The sequence below is a fragment of the Thunnus thynnus genome, chromosome 20, assembly GCF_963924715.1.
Source record: "Thunnus thynnus chromosome 20, fThuThy2.1, whole genome shotgun sequence".
Lineage (NCBI taxonomy): Eukaryota > Metazoa > Chordata > Actinopteri > Scombriformes > Scombridae > Thunnus > Thunnus thynnus.
This window is the reverse complement of record NC_089536.1, coordinates 20,288,827-20,309,953: the sequence shown is the minus strand read 5'-3', so window position 1 is coordinate 20,309,953 and position 21,127 is coordinate 20,288,827. Positions and strand designations below refer to the sequence as shown.

The 21,127-nt window shown below is 39.9% G+C and overlaps 1 protein-coding gene across 1 annotated transcript in view; it reads left to right on the top strand.

Annotated features, from left to right (window-relative positions):
• shisa8b (shisa family member 8b) overlaps positions 1 to 21,127 on the top strand; it is a 39,767-nt gene that overhangs the window by 7,911 nt on the left and 10,729 nt on the right. The window contains 2 exon segments of the mRNA XM_067577141.1: positions 9,806 to 9,930; positions 20,928 to 21,041. Coding sequence (XP_067433242.1) covers positions 9,806 to 9,930; positions 20,928 to 21,041 — 239 coding nt within the window.

The following is a 21,127-nucleotide window of genomic DNA, read 5'->3' as shown; positions in this document are numbered from 1 at the left end:
ACATCATAATAACACCAGGATTTGGTGTCATATACTATTATTTTTGGACAGTTGATGTGATTTTCATGGACTTTCAACTGTGAAATCATACATTTGTGTTGCACATGTATCCACATAAACAGGGAACATACAGAGACTATTTCTAGAGCTACAGGCTTCTAGTGAGACTTTAAAAAGCGATGTGTATGTTGTAACTAATGGCTTTACTAATGTTTAATCAGTGATCCGCCTAAGCTAACAGGTTGGGAGATATCTCTTCGTCTGTCCAGCATAACTTGCTTTGTCTTTTAATAACGTTTTAATTCATCTTGATGGCTTATTAGAAAGTGAGAAACTCATGACCCTTCATTAATGACTTTCTAACATTTATAACTGCAGACTTGATGACTTGTTAGGAAATGATTAAGTCATTGATGAAGGGTTATGCGTTTGCAGTTTTTAATTAGCTATCAGGTTTGCAAATCATTAATCAAGGGTTCCTTCATTATAATAATTTGCAGTTTGATACATAACAATTAAAACAGTCATTTAAATACAGTTGTTCTCTGAGGAAGGTACTGCAATAATAGGAGTCTTTGTTAAGAAGTCTGAGGCTCTGCAAATGGTCAAACTGTTGAGTGGAGGTCTTGGTACATCAATAGACAATGTAAGTTACACTAGAAGAGGATATACACCAGCAAATGGTGTTTTTTCACAATCTGGTAACATAAAATTTGTCTTATTATGTTATTTATGGTTACGACATGTAAGCCTTTATAAAGTTAGTCCTATTAGGAAGTCTTATCCAAATGGTTTCTGACCTCTCATAATAAACTAAAGAGATCCCAGAGTACATTAGTCCTATATGCAGTCTGGCTCTGAAAGCGTCATCAATGTGAAGTTTTATCAACTTCACACTCATATTGGCACCTGATACTTTAATAAATTACATAAGTTCATCTTCTGGGTTATACAAAACGGTCAAATCATGAACAAATGTATTAAATGTATTATATAAATCCGGATTTTTGGGGGGAAAAAAGTACCAAATAGTTCCAGCTCACTACTGAACTACAGGTTCCATAAGGTGGATCTTTTTGGGAATTAGCAATGTCACGTCTTCTTGTAGGTTATATAAACTCACACATGAGCATCAACATACAGTACGTGCACACATACACATGCCTATTGTACTATCCAACCGTATTTCTCTGGTATGCTCCACCTCTCTGTTGGTGCTATTTTTCTGTGACCTCCTCTGGTTTAAGGAGGGAGGAAAAGACACAGATCACACCGATGTGAGCCCTAAATACTTGCCATGTGAGAAAACACGTCTGAATAAACACATGAAAAAAGACAGAAGTTTTCAGTGAGTTTCGTCCTCCTCAGATTCACTTTCGCAGCTGCCCTCCATCTCTCCTGCCTTCTGATTACCTCCAGGGTTGTACTGTCACTCTCTATCACCTCTCACCTGTCACCACGGTGTGTTTCTACATGTATGTTTGCTTGTGAGCAAACGTGTTAAAGTTTGCACACGTATGCGCCCGTGTCACCACTCGCCGCGGTTCTTCCCAAAGTGAAAGGACATATAAGTTGACAGCTTCCTGGCTGAATCAGATGTGACAATTTTCACCCTCCAGCTACTTTACCTTCCTCTGTCCTCCTCTACTTGCTCCTCTTCAGTCCTGCCGGGCTTCGCGTGGGCCCACACACACTTAAATGTGGGTCAGTGCCCACTGACTCAAGGGTTTGGCTGTGCGCTGTTTCTGTGTTTATCTTTGTGGTTGGCCTGTTATCAGGGTGAGGGAAAAATGGTTGACATCTGAAAAGTTCAAAGATTGGCAGCTTGCATCTTTCATGCCTTAAAGGTGGCATTTCCAGCTTTGAAGCCATAGATAATAATTATTCCAAGATGAAAATTCAGTCTGTTATAGTCAAGCCCAAGTTCATAGACCAGCAGACACACTGTGAGTTGGCCCCTGTAGCTCCATTTCATCCTCCTAAACTTCCAAAAAGTAATGTGTTTACAGCTTCAAATATGCATGAAAAACAGCTAAAAACAACCCTGATAACTGTGTGGACTACTTGAAAACTTCTAATTTAGCATACAACGGCGTTGCTTCCATTTTGAAGGTGGCAGAGGAGATAGCCTACAAATTAGCTTGTTAGCATGAAAATAAAACCATAGATGCTACGTGTTCAGTATCTAACAACTGAATAATAACCCAGAAAACTATATAGGTGTCATGAGAAATTCAAAATCACCATAGAACCATGTTTTTGTCATTTTAAAGGTGGGGAAAAAAAGAAAAAATACATGGCAACCTCTTTTCTTGATGGAGAGGCTAAACAAGTTAGCTTGTTAGCAGCAGTCAGATGCAGATGTTTACCTGCATCTAACTGCTAAACAAATAACCATATAGGCTACATGAAAACTGATCAATCACCATAAAACTACACTGATTTATTTTAAAAGTTGCTGTAAAAAAGAAAGGAAAAAAATCATAGGACAACCTCTGTGCTACAGAGATGATTCCTACATCTCATAGCTATATATTAACCCATAAAATTGTATACAAAATGTAAGTTGTTTAAAAATAAATCACCATAGGAGCATGTTTCTTCAGTTTTCAAGATGGTTAAAAATACATATTGAATATACAAGACTCTTGACAGACGGAGAGGCTATGTGTTAGCTTGTTAGCACAAAACCACAAGCACTCTGCATCTAACAGTTCAACAATAACCCACACAGTTATGTAGGCTACTTGAAAACTGTAAAATCACCATATGTGTCACCACTAATCCTGTTTGTTACACATATTATAATTACAGCTACATGCTGTGTCCAAGAAATCAACAGTCAGATGTAAACATAAGTGTAGATGACTCATTGCCTGCATGTTTTTTATGCCCAAAAAGCATATAAACTTTTATATGCTTTTATAGATTTGATGCACAAATACATTGAAGAAAGCGCAAACAGAAGAGATTCGGTCGACCTGAGTGTCTCATAGATGATCATTTATATAACTGAGGAAAGTTAGATTGTTCTTCAACTAAATATGAGATGCAAACTGACAACAAACCAAACAAACAAACATCAGACAAAAATGTGTGGCTTACTGTTAATGATCTATAAATCTAAGCTTTAATTTGTTTTTGAATGATTTCAGAGACAATGGAGCAGACACAACAAAGAAATCTAAAATAGCAGAAATATAAACCCACTGCAGTGCCACAAAAATACTTGATATTTACAGTATGTGCAGGCTTTTATGTGTGAGTGTGTGTTTTAGATGTATGTTGTCATCTTCTCACTCTTTATCAGTAATCATCAGTGACAGCAAATCTGGTTTTAACTGCACCTTTGATGAAAAGAAAGAGTGATGAGTGATGAGACAGCAGTGACAACGGAGGGGAAATAAAGAGATTGTGACACAAAGATGTTCTCCACAGCTGCTTTCCTTTTTCAGTGTAAAGGATTATCTAAAAGCTTTGTTTTGATAGATAAATTGCATGAAGAATAGTGTTAAGAAAGTGGAAAGTGATGACAAAAGAGCAAGGAGACACTCAGGATTGATGAGTCCAATGGACGGACATCAGTTATCTGTGTGTTTGTGTGTGTGTGTGTGTGTTTGGCAGATAGAGGTTAACTGCTGTCTTAAGGAAAAGGTCAGAAACAAAACACACTTGCACCACGGCTCCTCAACAGGCTAATCTGGCCGCTGTAGTGGCTTCAGTCTGTCATTATTTGTTTATTATTCCCTCATATTGCTACATAATAATGAGGCTATTGTGAAACCAGTAAATAACTTTACCAGGATGTTATCAGACATAGCGTCAGGGCTACAAAACGTAAAAATGAAACACAAATACAATTTTAAATTCAGCTGAAGCAGCGCAGAGATAAAATGATGGATGGACATTTGCATCCACATGTGCAGTTACAGGATCAATAATGTGTGCAATAATGCATGAACAGGACATGAGAACTGCACTGTATGTCCTGAACATACATACATACAGGCCTGACTGTATTCAGGACATTTTACATTAGTGCAATCAATGGAGTCATGCTGCAGGGAGACACAGAGATATGCAGAGAGAGAGGATTTGTCTGATTGGTTCAATAGTTCAAAGTTTGGTTTCTATGATATTAGTTGTAACAAATCAGTGTGTGTGTGTGCTCTGATCTGGGTGATCTGGGCATGTAATTGATTGTTACAGGACATTAGCAAAGTCTCATCTCACTGTGGCGGTGATGTGATGGGAGAGCATGGAGGTACTGATGATCTCACAGATCTCGGGCACATTGTTGTTACGTAACATGCTATGGGAAGGCTACTCATGGAAAATATTAGCATTATACACAGTAAGAGCATCATGTTCTGTAAGGTTTTTGCAAAAGTAGAAATGAAGAACAACATGAGTATGTATTTTGTTGCCAAAAATAGGAGTACTTTTCTACAGATGCATGTTTTTTTATGTATTGGAGCCCAAAGTTATTAAAAGTTATTCTTGTTTAGTAATTGCAGTAAAACTGCAAGTTTTTCCAAAATTGCACATCAGCAGAGAAAACATCTGTAATTGTTGAAAGAATTCAGTGTCAGAGTGATCACTGCCTGAAGAAGTGGATTCTGGGTAACAAAGTCCGGTGGTCATTTTAAGCATTTACAAGGACGTTGGACTGCTGATCTTTGACTTGACCTGGGTTCATAGCATTGGATCATTCTATCTAGGGAAGTGTGGCTACTTTATGCAAGCATGTTATGCAAACTGGTGAATGATGTGAGCATTGGTTGAATTTGTGTAAATTATCACAAATTCCTGGTGGGACTGATTACAGTAATGTAAAGGACAGGCACAAATTAATGCAAATGTAATGCTGCATATTAATGACATCACTCAGTTTGTAAACGCTGTACATGATGGAACAGCTAGAAATACATTTTGGGAGATTTGAAGGATGTGATGCTTTTTTTTCTGATGATCTCAGTTGTGGTTCAGTAGTTGGAGTGATGTGTTATAAAAAACTTTTGCAGCATTTTCAACTGTTGCTGGGTTGTGCCTTACCTGAGCAGGTATCATAACCAAGTAACATTATCCTACCATAATCATAGTCAATCGATCACAGCTCTCAATCAACACCCAACACAGCAAACATCAAAGCTACTATGAGTCTTCAAATCTTATAACAGAGCAATCATTTCCAAAATGACCACCAGCGCACTTATTAGAGGGCCTGAATTTGGTGAATGAGACGATAATGACTCGTTGACAAATGGTTGACTTAGTATTTCTAGAGAGAGGGTGAGGCTTTTGAATTCACTGGAGCAGCTATTGTTTGCATTGCAGTTTAAGATACTTCTGCATTGGTTTCAGCCTCAAGCTCTGGTAGTTGCCACTTGGTTAGACCAAACGAGAAGAACTGAACTCACCCATGTTAATGTATTGCTTTTTGTACAACAACTTGGTGAAACGTAGAACTAAAACTTTACCAATAAAACAGGAACAGGAAATCTGTGGGTACACTGGAAGTATTTCAACTTACACAGGCTGTACCTTATTGAAAACCTGTATCTACTCATTAAAAACATCATTAATTTGGTGTTCCTTACTTGCAACCACCACAAGCTATTTCTGTCAGTCTACCCCACCCTGTAAGTCTAAATGTTTTAATCAGCTGCACGGCCATCTTCGCTCTTTCAAAGGCATCCACAGAAACTCTCATGAAGCTAAGCCAACGCTCCATAAACATTACATCGCCTGGAGACAGGTGCAGATTTTTGTTGCGGATTAAAAGTCCAAATCAGCAAGTTGTTTGAGCGGCGAGCCAAGAGAAGAGCGCGTGGAGGCCCGAGGCACTGCACAGCGATGAGTCAGAGAGGAGATGAGGAGCAGAGAGAGACTGGAGAAGAAGAAGACAAACGGTATGGTTTAAAGAGCAAGGAGAAGAGAAAGAGACAGATTTAGGGCTGAGTTTAGGTGAGGGGGGAGGGTGGTGGCGGTGGGTGAGGGGGGAGGGGGGGACGGGGACGGGGGGGTGGTGAGGAGACTGAAAGAAGAAGAGTAGAGGAAATGATTTACATCGATGCAGAAGAGGGAGAGAGATCAGGAGGTGTTGAAGGTTGTGTGATGCAAATGTTTAGAAGGGGACAACTTGTGCGTCATAATCTAATACACACTTTCACATGCGCAGTGTGTGTAAAAGGATTCACAATAAGATGATTAAGATCTGAATTGATTTGAATGAATGAATATAATTTGCTGTTGTAAAATCAGATTCCATAAACAGGGTGCAGCTCAGATACGTAATTCAAGCAGTTTTAAGGCTTCAGAGGGGAAATCCAACAGAAGTCTGTTTTTCAGTGTCTTTTTTTTTATTGTAATTTACCTTTTCTGGTTCCCCAACCTCCCTCAACATGCCTCATCTACTTTTAATTGAATTTGTGATTTCCTACATTTCCCAGAAAGCTTTTAATCAACCTCCAAATACCAAAAATAGACCCAGAAATACATCATCAGTAGCTATTATTTAGGGTTTTATTTTAATGTTTCAGGTATGTAAACATGCACACAAACTGTAAACACTTATACCATTTAACTACATGTGATACTTTTGGCTGATAAAACAAGCAGCTTGATCATATCTGACACCAAAACAGCTTCATGCCGTAAACAAAGTCCCCGCAGGAGCCACTTTTTGGCATCTGTGACACCATTACTCAGTTTGTAGATGATCAGAGAAGTGGCCAGAGGGTCTCACTTTTCTATTTGGCAGGTTGAGTGTGAACACGTTGCCCGTGGCTGTCGCTGTCAGGTCGGCCATACTCTAAGTTGTGTGTGTTTTGTATACCCGTGCGTGTGCGTGCGTGCGTATGTGTGTGTGTGTGTGTGTGTGATAGTGGGGGATAAGCGTACGAGTTTCGTTAGTGGAACGGAGGCGTCAGTGTTTGAATTATTGATCAAGGGAGTGAAATAGCATCAACACTGTAAATTCAGCAAATGCACAGGGAAAGGAAATGTGTTTATTCAAAGTGATGAGTGCATGTGTGTGTGTATCTGTGTGTATCTTTGTGTGTGTGTGTGTGTGTGAGACAAAGAGGGAGGTGTCATCAGCTGTGGGAAGGAGGTTTTGGGTGGTCGGGTAGCATGTGTCTTCAGATGATAGTAAATTAATGAAATGAATGGAAAGTCCTTGCACAGGGAAGTGCACAAATGTGTGTGTGTGTGTGTGTGTGTGTGTGTGTGTGTGTGTGTGTGTGTGTGTGTGATCCTGTGATTCCTTTGCATTTCTTGCATCCAAACAAAACAAGCCCTGAGTCCAAACACGACCATATTGCAGGAAATCAGCAAAACATGCCGCCAGTCAAATACAGCCAACTGGAATTCATCCTCAAGGATGAATAAAACCTATATAAATGTTTTAAATTTGCCACTTTTTACTTAAAATGTTTTCTCAGCAAGGAAAAATGACAACACTAAAACTAGGAATTAGACATAAAATGCAGTAGAAAAAACCCCAAACAAGTAATATGGTTATTTGGCTCAATTTGATAGGTTTAGTGAAGTAAAAGATTCTTCCAGAATATAAGGTCACATGACACAAGTATCAATGCCAAGATAAAGGCAATGGCTTCAAATGTCTCAAACATGGACCATGATTCCTGATTTAGTTCAGTCAGCTTGGAGAGAACAAAGTGCACACAGTGTGTAGTTAGCTCAACATCTGCACAACATTATGCAGAAAATGGCAAAACCATCCCAAAAATAAAATAAAGATGTTTAGATGTTTGCTGGGTATTGATATGGTTACATGCACATGTGATGATTCCATGTGATCTGTACCATTGTCAACATCTGTTAACATCTGTTAACCCAAACAATACATACACACACACACACAGAGTAATCGCCAGATGTAGAATTACACACCCCACCTCTTTTCACACTTGATACATAACAATGCACACACACACACACACACACACACGCACACACAGGCAGCTCCCACACATAGTGAACACACCCTCCCCTGGGATGAAAGGATGTCCTGTAAATGCAATGCTTGCATGTGTGTGTGTGTGTGTTTGTGTGTGTGTGTGTGTGAGTGTGTGTGTGTGTGTGAGTGTGTGTGTGTGTGTGTGTGTGAGTGTGTGTGTGTGTGTGTGAGTGTGTGTGCGCAGGAGTTCCAGCTGTTGGGGAAAGCCCTGTGGTCCTGTGGTCCACATTTGTGAGGACAGCAGATGATTTTTGTTATTGGGTTCACTGACCGTCTGATGTAGTATGTACTATCTGTCTATCTAATCAGACTGGAATGGTGAGGACAGACAGCATTTGTGTGTCACAATGTGAACACACAGAAAGATACTGAGTAAACAAAATGTTTCACCAATCACTGACATCCTTGGTTATTACAATTTACTCTCCTCACTGCCAATCACCTGGGGCCAAGACTAAAACTGTGTGTACGCACAAAGCCAGAAATATGCATGTGCATTCTTTTCATCAGATTTGTAAAGCCATGCGTACGCATGGTTCTGTTTTATAAATCTCAGTCAGTGAGGAACTGGGCGCACGTGCATGATTTTCATTTCCACTTGCACAATTAGCCATAAATGGATGAAGACACACCATTCACCAGCTGTTTTCATATCAATAAGCTGCCTGCTCCACCAGTCTGTACAGCTGTCAGTGAAACAAACAGGAAAGAAGAAGTGCAGTTTCCCAGATTGTGTTGCACCGGCGAGGTTCTCCAACAGCCAGAACAGCTGTCATTACACATAACTATGTGGCTTTTTATAGCAGTTGTTTTCAAAGTGGGGTCAGGGTTACAGGGGGTCCCCAGCAAAAAGGGGAATCATTTATTTTCACTATAATTTCATCCATAAGTAACACAATGACAGAATGTTTGACTGTTTTGGTCATAGGTTTCATACATCTAAAAGCAAAAGTTTTATCAGATGGGGGAACCCTGGGATAAAATCTTATCAAATGGGGGTCCGTGGTCTAATTTGTGTCAGTTTAGGGGTCCATGACGTGAATAGTGTTCATATAATTAATTCATCACATGGACATGTAAACCATTGCTGTCAGTGATATTTCAGAAATGTAATCAATGATTAGTTTGTAGCTCTCTAGATGCAATACAACAATACAGACGTAATACAACACAAGCAAGGATCTAGTCAGGAGAGAACAATACAAGTAAGTGCCATAAAGCTGAGTTAAGGTCTGATAGGATGAAGGTGCCAACAGGCAGTGCACAGAGGCAATGCACTTTACAAGCTGTGTCACAACTAAGGATGTAAGAATATTAACAGCAATATAAAATGTTGACTTCTTTATAAATGAAAAGAATGATCAAATTAATGACACAAAAATGATTAATCAACATAACGTCTGTAAATGTGCCTTTGACTGGCATTTTACAAATCTCTGTGTAAACAAACAAAAAATCAGTGCAGCTGATTATCAACCAAAACAAACAATGTTTTACTCCATCTCTCTCCTTACATTTCATATCCACCCCATCACATCACCTTAAGATCGCTTTAGAAAAAAACATGTATGCCTGGTCTGAAGAATGTGTGAGGTGAGCAGATTCTGTGTTTATAAATACCAGTTTATATGCTGGAAATGGCGTATGAATGGTTTTTGTGTTGCTGTCAACAGTGATGCTTTTCTGTCAATCATCTGCTTCGGATTCAAATGTTTTATCATTTTTTACAAATGTAGAACTTTCATTCAACCTGGTTTATCATTGGAGAGAAAACTGCAAGCCTTTATATGTTTATTTGTGTGTGTGTGTGTTGGCCAACAGGACACTGACAGACCTGCTGAAGCAACAAAGTGGTGAGGTGAGCTCGGTGGAAAACGCCACGGCCGGTTCACCCGGCGGAGGGAGAGCCAACGGCATCTCAGCCAGGATGCTGCGCAGCAGGAGTGGTGAGTAGAGAGAGAGAGAGAGAGCAAACACGCAGGTACAGAGAGGATCTCCACAGGCTTAGTGACAGTCACATACATTAACACGCACAGGCTGTGAGTGCTTAATAAGCACAAAAACAAACGCAGGAACACTGGAGATACACACAGAACCAATCCAAACACAGATCTGTATTTGTGTGTGTGAAGTCAATGAGATCACACTCTCATGCCAGTAATATATATACAACAACATAACACACAACTTCAAGGAGTTCAGCAAACAACTTCCATGCAGCAGTTTGGTTTCAGCCCATTTTGCATCTTTTTCTCTTATTTTTCTCTATTTGCATAAGAAACAGTATTATATGACACATATAGTGTGTTATTATACTCCCTTTTCTTTTCATGCATATACAAATATGTCTGATATTACCAACACACACACACACACACACACATTAAAGCAAATATATTCATACAGTAATGTTCAGTAATCTGTTGAAATCTCATTTATTGTAATTACATGTTAATCTGCCCTAAAGTAAAGTAAGCATTCTAGTGTAAATTATCTGCATATGAATGAAATCAAACTGTAAAAATCTTTTATTCTTCTTTTATCCTTTTCTTCTTAGAAACATGTGATTCACAAAAACTCAAAGAATCTATATCAGAAAGTTTAAAAAAAAAAATAGTAAATACAAAACAAATTGCAATCAAACTCAAGACCTCAATGTTAACTGTATCCAGGATACTGGTAGAGCACAGAAGTGTAAAAGCAGGGGTATAGTGGTAATTGGGAAACCTGTTTCATAGTATGAACTAAATCATTTAAAAGGTTGAAGGGAAAGAGTTATCGGACAAGTGAAACCCTCCATTACAGCAATAGAACTGTCAGAGCTCCTGTAGTTGATTAAAATAATGTCGGAAAGAAGGTGAAAAACACAGAAGTGACTAATTATTGTTGTAAAAAGTTGCCCAACAGAACTGAGTCAAGCAAATTTACACCACTGTTTTACGCCACATAAAACCCCACAAACAATCCTAATGTTACACTTCTTTCTTGTCAACTACTGTACACTACACACATGCTACACAAAATCATACACACACACAAACACACACACACACACACACACATTAAACACAGAGTCAGAGTCAGAGCTCTTCCAGTCTGTCACTCTTGTTTTTCCCAGAGGCTTCCCCCTCTCTTTACCTCTCAAACACACACACACACACACACACACACACACACACACACACACACACACACACACACACACACACACACTTCATCTCAAACACAGTCTCCAGTTCGGAGTTCCTCTCATGTGTCTTCAAGCTCACATCCCTGGTAGAGTTAGGGGAGAATATTGGCTTTTTCCACATTCAAAACCAGGGATTCAAACTGCAGCTGCGACTTTGGCTCATGTTGCTTTTTCGTCTACTTTTTGGCACGAGGATGATTTTTTTGGTTGCAGCATTGTGGTTTTTCAGAAACCTTGCATGCAAGTCTAGCATGTTACAGAATTTGATCTTCAAAATCGAACATTCGCATGACGCCCTAAAAGTGAGAAGACGACAATAAGACACAACAAAGTGTCAAGCCAAGGCTTTTATCTGCTGCTGCGTAGACATGCATCTATCAAAATGATTGCTGTCCACATGCACGATTTCACTCCACAGCCATGATGAGGATCAAGTTTGGCTAAAATCTGCTCTCTGTTCAGACAGGAAACAGTCAAATAAGATGAATCGTCTGCAGAATTTCTAACTTTACGTCTGTTAGACATTAGCTGGTGAGTAATGTATTCAGGTACTGTGTGGCAGAGGGGAGAAGACAGAGTGAAAGAGAGTGAACAATAGAGCGTCTTCGTCTGTAAGTAGAACACATGCTTGTTGCACGTGCAACACTGGTGCACTACACACACACACACACACACACAGTCTAATTACTATGTTAATGTAATCAGGCTGCACCCCTACAGGCAGCATGTGCCATTTTCTATACATCCAGATACAGCAGCGTACATGCATCACAGATCCTGCCCAGGTACAGGCAGCTCATCTAGGTAAAGAGCGACGGTGTCGGCATGTTTTTCACGTCTGAGTTGGTTTTAAATTTTGCAAAAGAGCGACTCCATAAAGCTTCAGCTGACTGGTTGTGTTTTTAAGTACGTGAGTGAGTGTGTGTGTGTAGGAATTTGTATGCGTTGGTGTGCGCCTCCGTGTGAACATGTGAGCGTGCAGGGGTGTGTGTGTGTGTGTGTGTGTCAGAAGGAGGGAGAGGGGTAGAGTGTTTGATACCAGCGACCCCCTGCAGCTTTTATCTCTCATCTCTCGCTATGTAGTATTTCACAGGCTGCTAATGACATGATACGACACACTTTATGCGGTGGATGCTTTAATCCAGAGTGCTTCATTGATTATAGACACTTGGAAACAGACTCATTATGTGGAACACTTTAAACAAGAGGAGTGTTGTTAGCCTCATTATTGTGTTTCCACATTGCTGACTAATTTTTGTTTGTGGGCAAAGAGCTGGAAGTACAGTAAGAAGCAGCAACATTGAAAAGCTCACTAAAGAAATCCACCTAGCTATGATGGAGTGAATGAAAAAGGGAGTTTCAGATCACAGAGGCCAGCCTGTGATCCAGATACCACAGAACTTCTTCCCTACAGTTATCAGATCATAAATATTAATGGAGACATATCAGTTGATTTTGATGGTTAGGATCATCTCTACTGACCAACACTGATTGGTTTCTGTGTGTGTGTATGCTTGGCTGGAGAGATTGTCTACAGAATCTTGTCATTAACGATTGCTGCAGCTGCTAGTCAAAATATAATTCACACACACATGCACAGTGGCTATCAAGAAAAAAATAACTAAATTATATCTATAAATGAGGGCTGGCAAGACTCAGAGATGTTGGTATTTGGCAGTGGTGTAAAGTATCTAGTGTAAGTACATTTACTCAAGTACTGTACTTAAGTACAATTTTGAGATACTTGTACTTTACTTGAGTATTTCCATTTCATGCTATTTTATACTTCTACTCCTCTACATTTATCTGAGAGCTGCAGTTACTTGTTACTTTTTAGATACGAATTTTGCTTTTAAAAATGTGTTTTGGCTGGTTGGGGCCTCCTGTTACATTTCAGGTGTCTGTGGGTTGTTTGCAGTTCCAACATACTGTAGAGTGATCTCCCCTCTAAACTTATCAAAGGGTTTTATTTTTAAAAAGTGTTCAAGATATAAGGGCTCTAGATAAAATGATCCAATATTTGCATACAAAAAACAAGAAAGATTAGATAAAACTCAAAAAAATGAATGTGTGAAGCAGAACTTTGTTTTTTCTTCTTTCCTACACCATTAATCATCTATGACCCCTCATATCCTTCTTGTATATATACATTATTTAGCCCTTCAGCTACAATGACAAAATGCTACTTACACATTAATCAGTATTAAGAGTCTTATCAACAGTCTCATTAACTATCTAATAATATAGTATATAATAATATATCACTCACAGCGGACATTTTTCTGCAGCTACAGTAGATTTTGCTGGTGAATATTTCTGTACTTTTACTTAAGTAGGCTTTTAAATGACGTATTTACTTGTGATGGAGTATTTTACATTGTTGGAATGATACTTTTACTTAAGTGAAGGATCTGAATCCTTCTTCTACCACTGGCATCTGGATCTGGATCTCTCAAGAAGTGAAGTTATCACCTTTTTTTATTTCTTCACCTTCTCCCACCGTTCCTCCTGTTGCGGCCCTTACAAACATTTAAGTCTTATTTAAACACTAGGTCATTTTAAGTCTCCCCCTGCTGAGAACCACCGACTGCTTGTGGATTGACATGATCATCCCGCAGCTTCTGGGGGGCCAGATGGCGTCACACTACTGGATGGTTTTGAAGCACATGGTGGTAGTTGTGTGAGTCCACTTGACAGGAGTGAAAGGTGGAGGACTTGGCAATAAAATCAGTGTTGATGATGATGATGATACCTACTGTACTGATGCTAATGTGTTCCATGTTTATACACATAACACCCACTTCTTCCCAGAGGAGGAAAATGTCCACTGGCTTTTTGTGATCAATCAACACGGACGGCAAAAAACGTTTGTGCCGATAAAACAAAAATCCTCACCGTGTAGTTTCTGAACACACTGGCTGTGTTGCCTGAGAAGAAAAAAAGTTCAAAATCTTTGCCTGAAGACTGTCTGGTAACCTGAGAGCTGTCTACACATGTTGTTGCACATCTTGTTGGTCTTATCATGGTTTTAAGCAAAACTCATAGGTTGACCTTTGAGAGTCAGAACATCAGTGCTTCACATCATGAATCACCTCCCCCCGTCCCAGATCTTCCTTCTCCTAATCTGTCTGAACTCTGCTGGAGTTACATGAATGTTTTTACTTTATTTGTACTTTTTGGACTCCTCTGATCACCTATAATTGTCACAGACTGAGGGTTTAGGTTGACACACGCTGTACGTGTATGTAAATAACGCCAAATGTTCCCTAATTGAGCCACGGGACAAAGTGGAACACTAGATAGATTGCCTGGGCAGAAAACAGATGAACAGTATTGGTTTTTCCACAGCAGACAAGATGGCAGACAGAGGCCTTTGGAAAAAGTACTGCTCATTACACACAGAGTAATTGAACACGCTCTAACTGATCGGAGGCAAGTGTTAAACAGCCTGCCGCCGTTCTGTCTGTGGCTGACATTCACTTTATTGGTTAGAAATGTCAAAAAGCCAGAAATCTTTCAAGTTAACGACAGTTTTTTGAGATCTACAGGAACCATCGGCGGCTGGTGTAAACCGAGGACACTAAAGAAATATTTGATCTAAAAGTCTCCAACATACATGACTCATTGCGTGAAGAAAGCTTGAAGCAAAAACTGATGACCTATTTATCAAAGACGATTGCAGAAGTAGCATGACCCAGTAATGAATCACTCTTCTTAACACATATTCACCTTTCCTTCTCCTGCGTCTCTTTTTTTTTTTTTTTTTTTAAACTCCAGCTGTCAGAGGAGTTGTTTTTTGAGCGGTCATAAGAGGTAACTGACTTATTCTTGTAAATGGATGATCTCTGTATGAATCTGTGCTCCCTCGCTCGTGTCATGTTGATTATTCTGACATCATGTGTAGGTCCAACTCAGCAGATCTCACAGAGCGGGGAATGTAAAGTACGTGGGGGTGGAAGAGAGTTGTGTTTGTCTGCTCCAACTCTGCTGCAGTAAATGATGATGCACACAGACTTTCATTTAGATCTCACTGATGACAGACGCCGCGCTACGCACTCTGCTTTCTAGCTTTATTCTGGGCGTTTGAGTATGCTTATTCGTATCGTCGCTGTGTCTCAAACAGTCACACAGGGACGTTCACATTTCATCCTGCTGATGACAGACGCCATGCAATGCACTCTCTCCTTTATCACTTTCCCCACGGCACTTAAGACTCCTTTTATGTATCATTTCAAATACACAAACACACACTCAGAGATGCGCATTCATACCAAAAAAAAAAAACACACCATATACAGAAACATGTGCTATACTCCCTGCTTTTCTTAGTGTCTTTGTGTTTCACGGTCATGAACATTCACAAAAGCTCGCCAGTGTAAACTGCAGGCAGATGGTATAGGTGAGAGAGAGAGAGAGAAAAAAACACAAATCCCATTACATCAAAAATTCCTTTAACATTGACTCCTATTAAGTTGCTGACCTGAATCTAAATCTAAATGTCCCGCCTCTCGCTGGTGCATCATTAGTGCTTCTGCTGTGCTTCCAGACGAGCTGCAAAGTCAAAATATCCAACGCTCTATGAGCCTGCGCTTATTGAAATGATAGCCTTGTTCATATGATGAGATAAAAATGTGGGCTATACTCTTCTTCTTTCTCAAAAAAAAAAAGTGAATCAGACAATGTTTCATGTCTTGGTGGTGCTTTATTATTGAATATCATTAGCAGCTTTTTTTAAAGCCAGCATTTAAATTGTGGTCAATTTTCAGTCCCAGTTCTTTGAAACTTCTCATCACTGTATGATTGTCTCTGTGTGGATTCTAACCTGGAAGCAGTTTACTATCGTTTAAACTAAATGGTCACATGGGCTTGATTAAAACTATGCTAGAATGTTTTTGTGCACTAATGAGGACTAACGTCCAATATATTTGTTGACTAAAATATCCAGAAATCATCTTGACAAAGAGGGGACTAAATTTTCCCATAAAATAGTATGACTGAGAGTCTACAGTCACACTGAGGCTGTACTAAGCTGCATGCTAACTTCAGCATGCTAACTGCTCACAATAACAATGCTAACATGCTGATGTTTAGTGGGTGGGATCCCACTAAAATTTAAATGAGCTTTCCATTAAGTTTACCAATAACTCCCCATAAGATTTTATAGTTCTTACAATACTATAATTTTCTTATAAATCTCTGCACAATATAAAAATGTTACAACCCTACTAATTACCAACTGACTGCAGCTGTGACTGCGGCACCAACCCAGGCAGATCATATTGCATATTTTTTGAAATATGCAATATGATGGCCCCCATAACTAAATGCCAATGAATTACCAATTTTTAAGTACCACATTTTTTAAGTGAAGGGAGACTTTAAAAGTTGTCTTCAAAAGACTTACTGTAACTTTCACATGATACATTTCAGAACAAGTACTATTACTTCTCGAGCTTTATCTAAATCAATTAACAACACATTTCTCTGAGTGGGATATTCTGTCTTTCTACCAGGTCACCCCTTAATATTCTGTAATATGCCAGGGAAACACGCACTGTGGAAAAGTTCACTCTCTTACTCCCTCAAATCTGACCGCTTGTTTCAACACTCCTGCATCGTTCAGACAGATCATAGAGAGGAAGGCTCATCTTCCTCATTGTACACCTTAACTGCTCGCCGCCTGCAATTCCCACTGAGACAGAAGATATTACATAACTCATTAAGCAGTGTTCCTGCCCTCTTGTTCTGCATTTTAAAGATCCCGATTTCAGACATTTGCTTAATGGAGAACTTATTACGTCACTAATCCCCCCCCCCTGCCCTTGTAAAACCATATATTGTCATTTTTACACTTCATTTTTTGTGTGGACTTAACAAACAAGATATAATGTGTAAGTAGTGATCTTTAGAGATGCTGGTAGGTGGATTTTGTCACCTTTAGACATCACCAGGCTAGTTGTCTCCCCATGTATCCAATCTTTGAGCAAAGATAAGCTATCCAGCTGCTGGTTGTAGCTTTATATTTACTGTACAAACATAAGAGTGTATTGATCTTCTCATCTAACTCTCCGCAAGAAAGCAAATATGCATATTTCCCAAAATGTCGAACTATTCCTTGAAATGTCATGAGCATTTGCACCAGTGCTATCTGAGGCTGAGCAGAGCATCAATAGTACACACATGCTAACAACATCTGAGACCTCTGAGGTTCTCATCATTACCAGTGAATACACAGTACCAGTATGTCTTGATCTGTCAGTCATGAGGAAAAAATAGACAATGAAGATGCCAATAATGATGAAGATGAAGATAGTGATCATGATGACGATGACAGTATGAAAAGGAATTTTTCCTCATAATCCACTAATCTGGCACATGCTGAGAGGTCAGCACCACTGGATTACACTGGATGATTTTTCTGTATCTGTGCACACACACACTGCATATTACAACATATGAAACGTCTCATGAGCTAATCAGCTTAAACTACAGCACATTGATGATAGTGTGTGTGTGTGTGTGTGTGTGTGTGAACAGTGATTAAGGTAAAGGCTCAGAGTTGTAAGTGGTGTTACTGTAAAGACGAACCCTTGACAACTCTCCACCTCTCTGGCTTCAACATAATTTTCTAATTTATTCCACCAGAACATCCCGCCTTCCTCCACATTTCTCTCTCTCCCTCTCTGTTCATCTAAACCACATATGACTGTTTCTCTTTTAAGTGTGTGAGTGTGTGTGTGTGTGCAGTGATTAGTATTCAGAAGTTGTGCCATGTGTACCTCTGTCTTAGCACTGACGGTCACTGATGTGATGAAATCCGCGCTTCAGTGACACTCTGCCACACACAGACATTCACATGCACAAACTCATGCACTCATGCACAAATAGACTTGACTTGTGCATGGCAAATCAGACTGGCGAGCATATCAATACGCTTTACTGTTTCAGTCAGTCAAAAGATCTGTCAATATAACACACAAACAGGCCCTGATGCACACACAAACACACATTTTATAGAATAAAGACGTTTAAAAAAAAAATGCTAAACACCACTGATTTGGTTGCTGTCTCTCCCAAATGACCTTATAAAGCAAGTTGTGTGTGTGTGTGTGTGTGTGTGTGTCTCTCCGTGTGAACATTCGTGATTGCTGTATGTGTGTCCATCCATCCCTGAGGCTGACATCAAGTGCACTGGCTGCATCAGTGGACTTCATTAATGCTAATAGCCAGTTCTTTACTCTCAGCTAGTTTGTTCCATTGCTCATTAACCTCAGTTCGTTTAGCATGAGACTGGCTGGCCATCTAATAGATTTGGCTGCGTAATATATTTTTGATATGATGCGAGGGGTTGTGCAATATATTGCTTGTTCTTATCACTGGTGGTGTAATATGTGCAATATGTGTAATTTTGCTTGTGATGTGCTACATTATGTGTTGCTTTGTTTATATTGTTTGTTTTTTATTAATACTACCATGGAGGCAGGTGTCGTATCGTATCGTAAGGTTTGGGACCTCTGTCTCACCCAAAGTCACAAAGGGAAAAGGGAGATGCTTTTTAATCCCTGTTAATCCAGAATTCATGTGACATTTTCACATTACACATTCCCACCTGAGGGATCTGAGTTGTACTTGAACACAACACAAAGACAGCCAGCTGACCACCAACATGCACACATCCGCACCTGTGTGACAGGAAATAACTAGCTGTTAGTCAGAGTTCTGCATTATAATTAACAAATCAACCTGAAAAGAAAAGAAAAGAAATCTAAATTGTTGTTGAAGTACAACTGGTACTGTAAGGTTTTACTTTGCTTTACACTGGTGTTGTCAGCCTGTGGTCTTTTGCATGGGGAAAAATAAAGAAAAGGTGGAGGCAAAAATAAGGAGAAACTGCACTAAATAAGTGAAATCACTGACTCCCCAATATGAAGGGATAATTGTGGGGAAAGATGTTTAATGACAGCCCAGCAGCTCCGACGGCCAACTGCCAGCTTGGTGTGAAGAGGTGCTTGCTTGATAAACAAACATTGATCAGTAGCTGAACTGATGGGGCTGCATACGACAATTTTTGGAACTTTCCAAAACTGACAAACACACCACTGCCATATGTGAGAAGGTGAGATGATATCCAGGGTTTGAACTTCGCTCTCTTATTTTCTTCTTCGCACAACCATGTAATTTGTAACTTTTTATGTATAACTGAGGGCAACATCATGATTGCCTTCCATTTGTCCAAAAAGTGTGCACTGTTATCCGCAGCCACCTTTGATTGTGGCAGTGCATAACAACACCTTTGGCTTCAGACACATTTGGATGATACTTTGTGTGAACTACTTTGTTTCAAACCCTGACCTTTAGTTTTACTGTAGTTTTCTTGTAATTTATCACGTTCACTGCAACCTTTTCACCAAACTTAAAGTTGATTAAACAATTGGACGAATCTGTAAAACCCTACAGTTGCCCCACAGACCCGCAGGGTCCCCAAGAGTTCAATGTGTGTAAGTTGGTGTGAGCCCTGTCTTGTGAAAGGGCCCATGTCAGAATCTAGTTGTTGTACCTTTATAAATTCAGTTTATACTGTGCTGACATCATGCGAATTCCCAAATAAACGTGTGTAGAATCACAAAGACCATAAATCTAACTTTGGCCTACAGTGTTTCAACACACTGTAGGAGCGCTGGTTGGATCTGGAGCTGCAGGCAAATTATAATGAAGCTGCCATGTGTAGTCTGCTGTGTGCACTGTACACAATGGGTACTTGAAGATGACAGGGTGCTTACAGACCGCACAGAGTGGAAAGAACTGTTAGTCAGAAAAGTTGCACAGCTCAGTTTTTGCTTGAGGGAATACTCAGGGGTCAATCCAGCCATGGGTTAATGCCAGTGTACAATGTATAGACTCATACAAAAATAATCCCTCTCAATCATCACTTATGACTCACTAGAAGTGTGTGGTGGTCTATTTGTCTGCAGAGACTCTGTCCTCTGTCTGTATTTTCTTATTATTTTGCTTTGTTCAGAACGCTTCTGGGCATCAACCTTTGAGCAGTAGGTGTGTAGCCCCCAGCCAATAACAGTATGCAGGTGTGAGGTCAGGACTCGTAGTGTAGCGACATGGTTATATCGCTGTCTCCGTCTCTCTCCTCTGCTCCACTCTGCTCCACTCTGCTCTGTCTCTGTGTCATGGATGTATAAAGAGCTGCAGGTTTGCGTGTCTGCTTGAGGGCAGCGCTGAGCTACACACGCAGAGCAGAATATTTGTGCTTTAGAACATAGCCGCTGTGAAACAATCAGAAAATAACGTTTTATTTAACTGATTCACAGCTTTCTTCTAACCAGCGCTGCTCACTATCTTCATTCGCTCTCTAGCTCGCTCGACCACCACTGCTCTCACTCTCACTCTCTCTCTCAGGGGAGGAGAGGCCAACTTTGAGTGTTGAGTTTGAGTGTTTGTAAACATCAACTAACAAATCCTGCATACTATACCTTTAAAAAGCAAACATTTATTGCAGGCCTGAGATGGGAAACCTGGTCTCCAGTGTAAAATTCAGATATTCTCATCAAATGTGTGCAGTCACTCTGGCAGAATGGGGGTTTTACAGCAAAGACCCACTACAAAAATGTGTTTGTTTGACCTCCACTTTTCCTCCTGAAGAAAATACTTGTTATGTAATACTTTTTAAAGGTTATGCGTATTACTAAAGATACTGTAAATACCACTAACTGACTGTTCTCTCTTTCTATGTCTTACCAGAGCAGTACCATCTGAATAACGCAGCTTATGGTCCATTTGGGCAAGGACTTCCACACCCGCACAGCAACCACAGCACAGTGGGACTCAACAAATATACCTCCCTAAAAGCTGTGGGTAAGTCGGACACACACTCTCACACATCTACACACGAAATGATGCTGACTCCAACTGACACAGTAACCTTTTAAGTACAGTAGGTT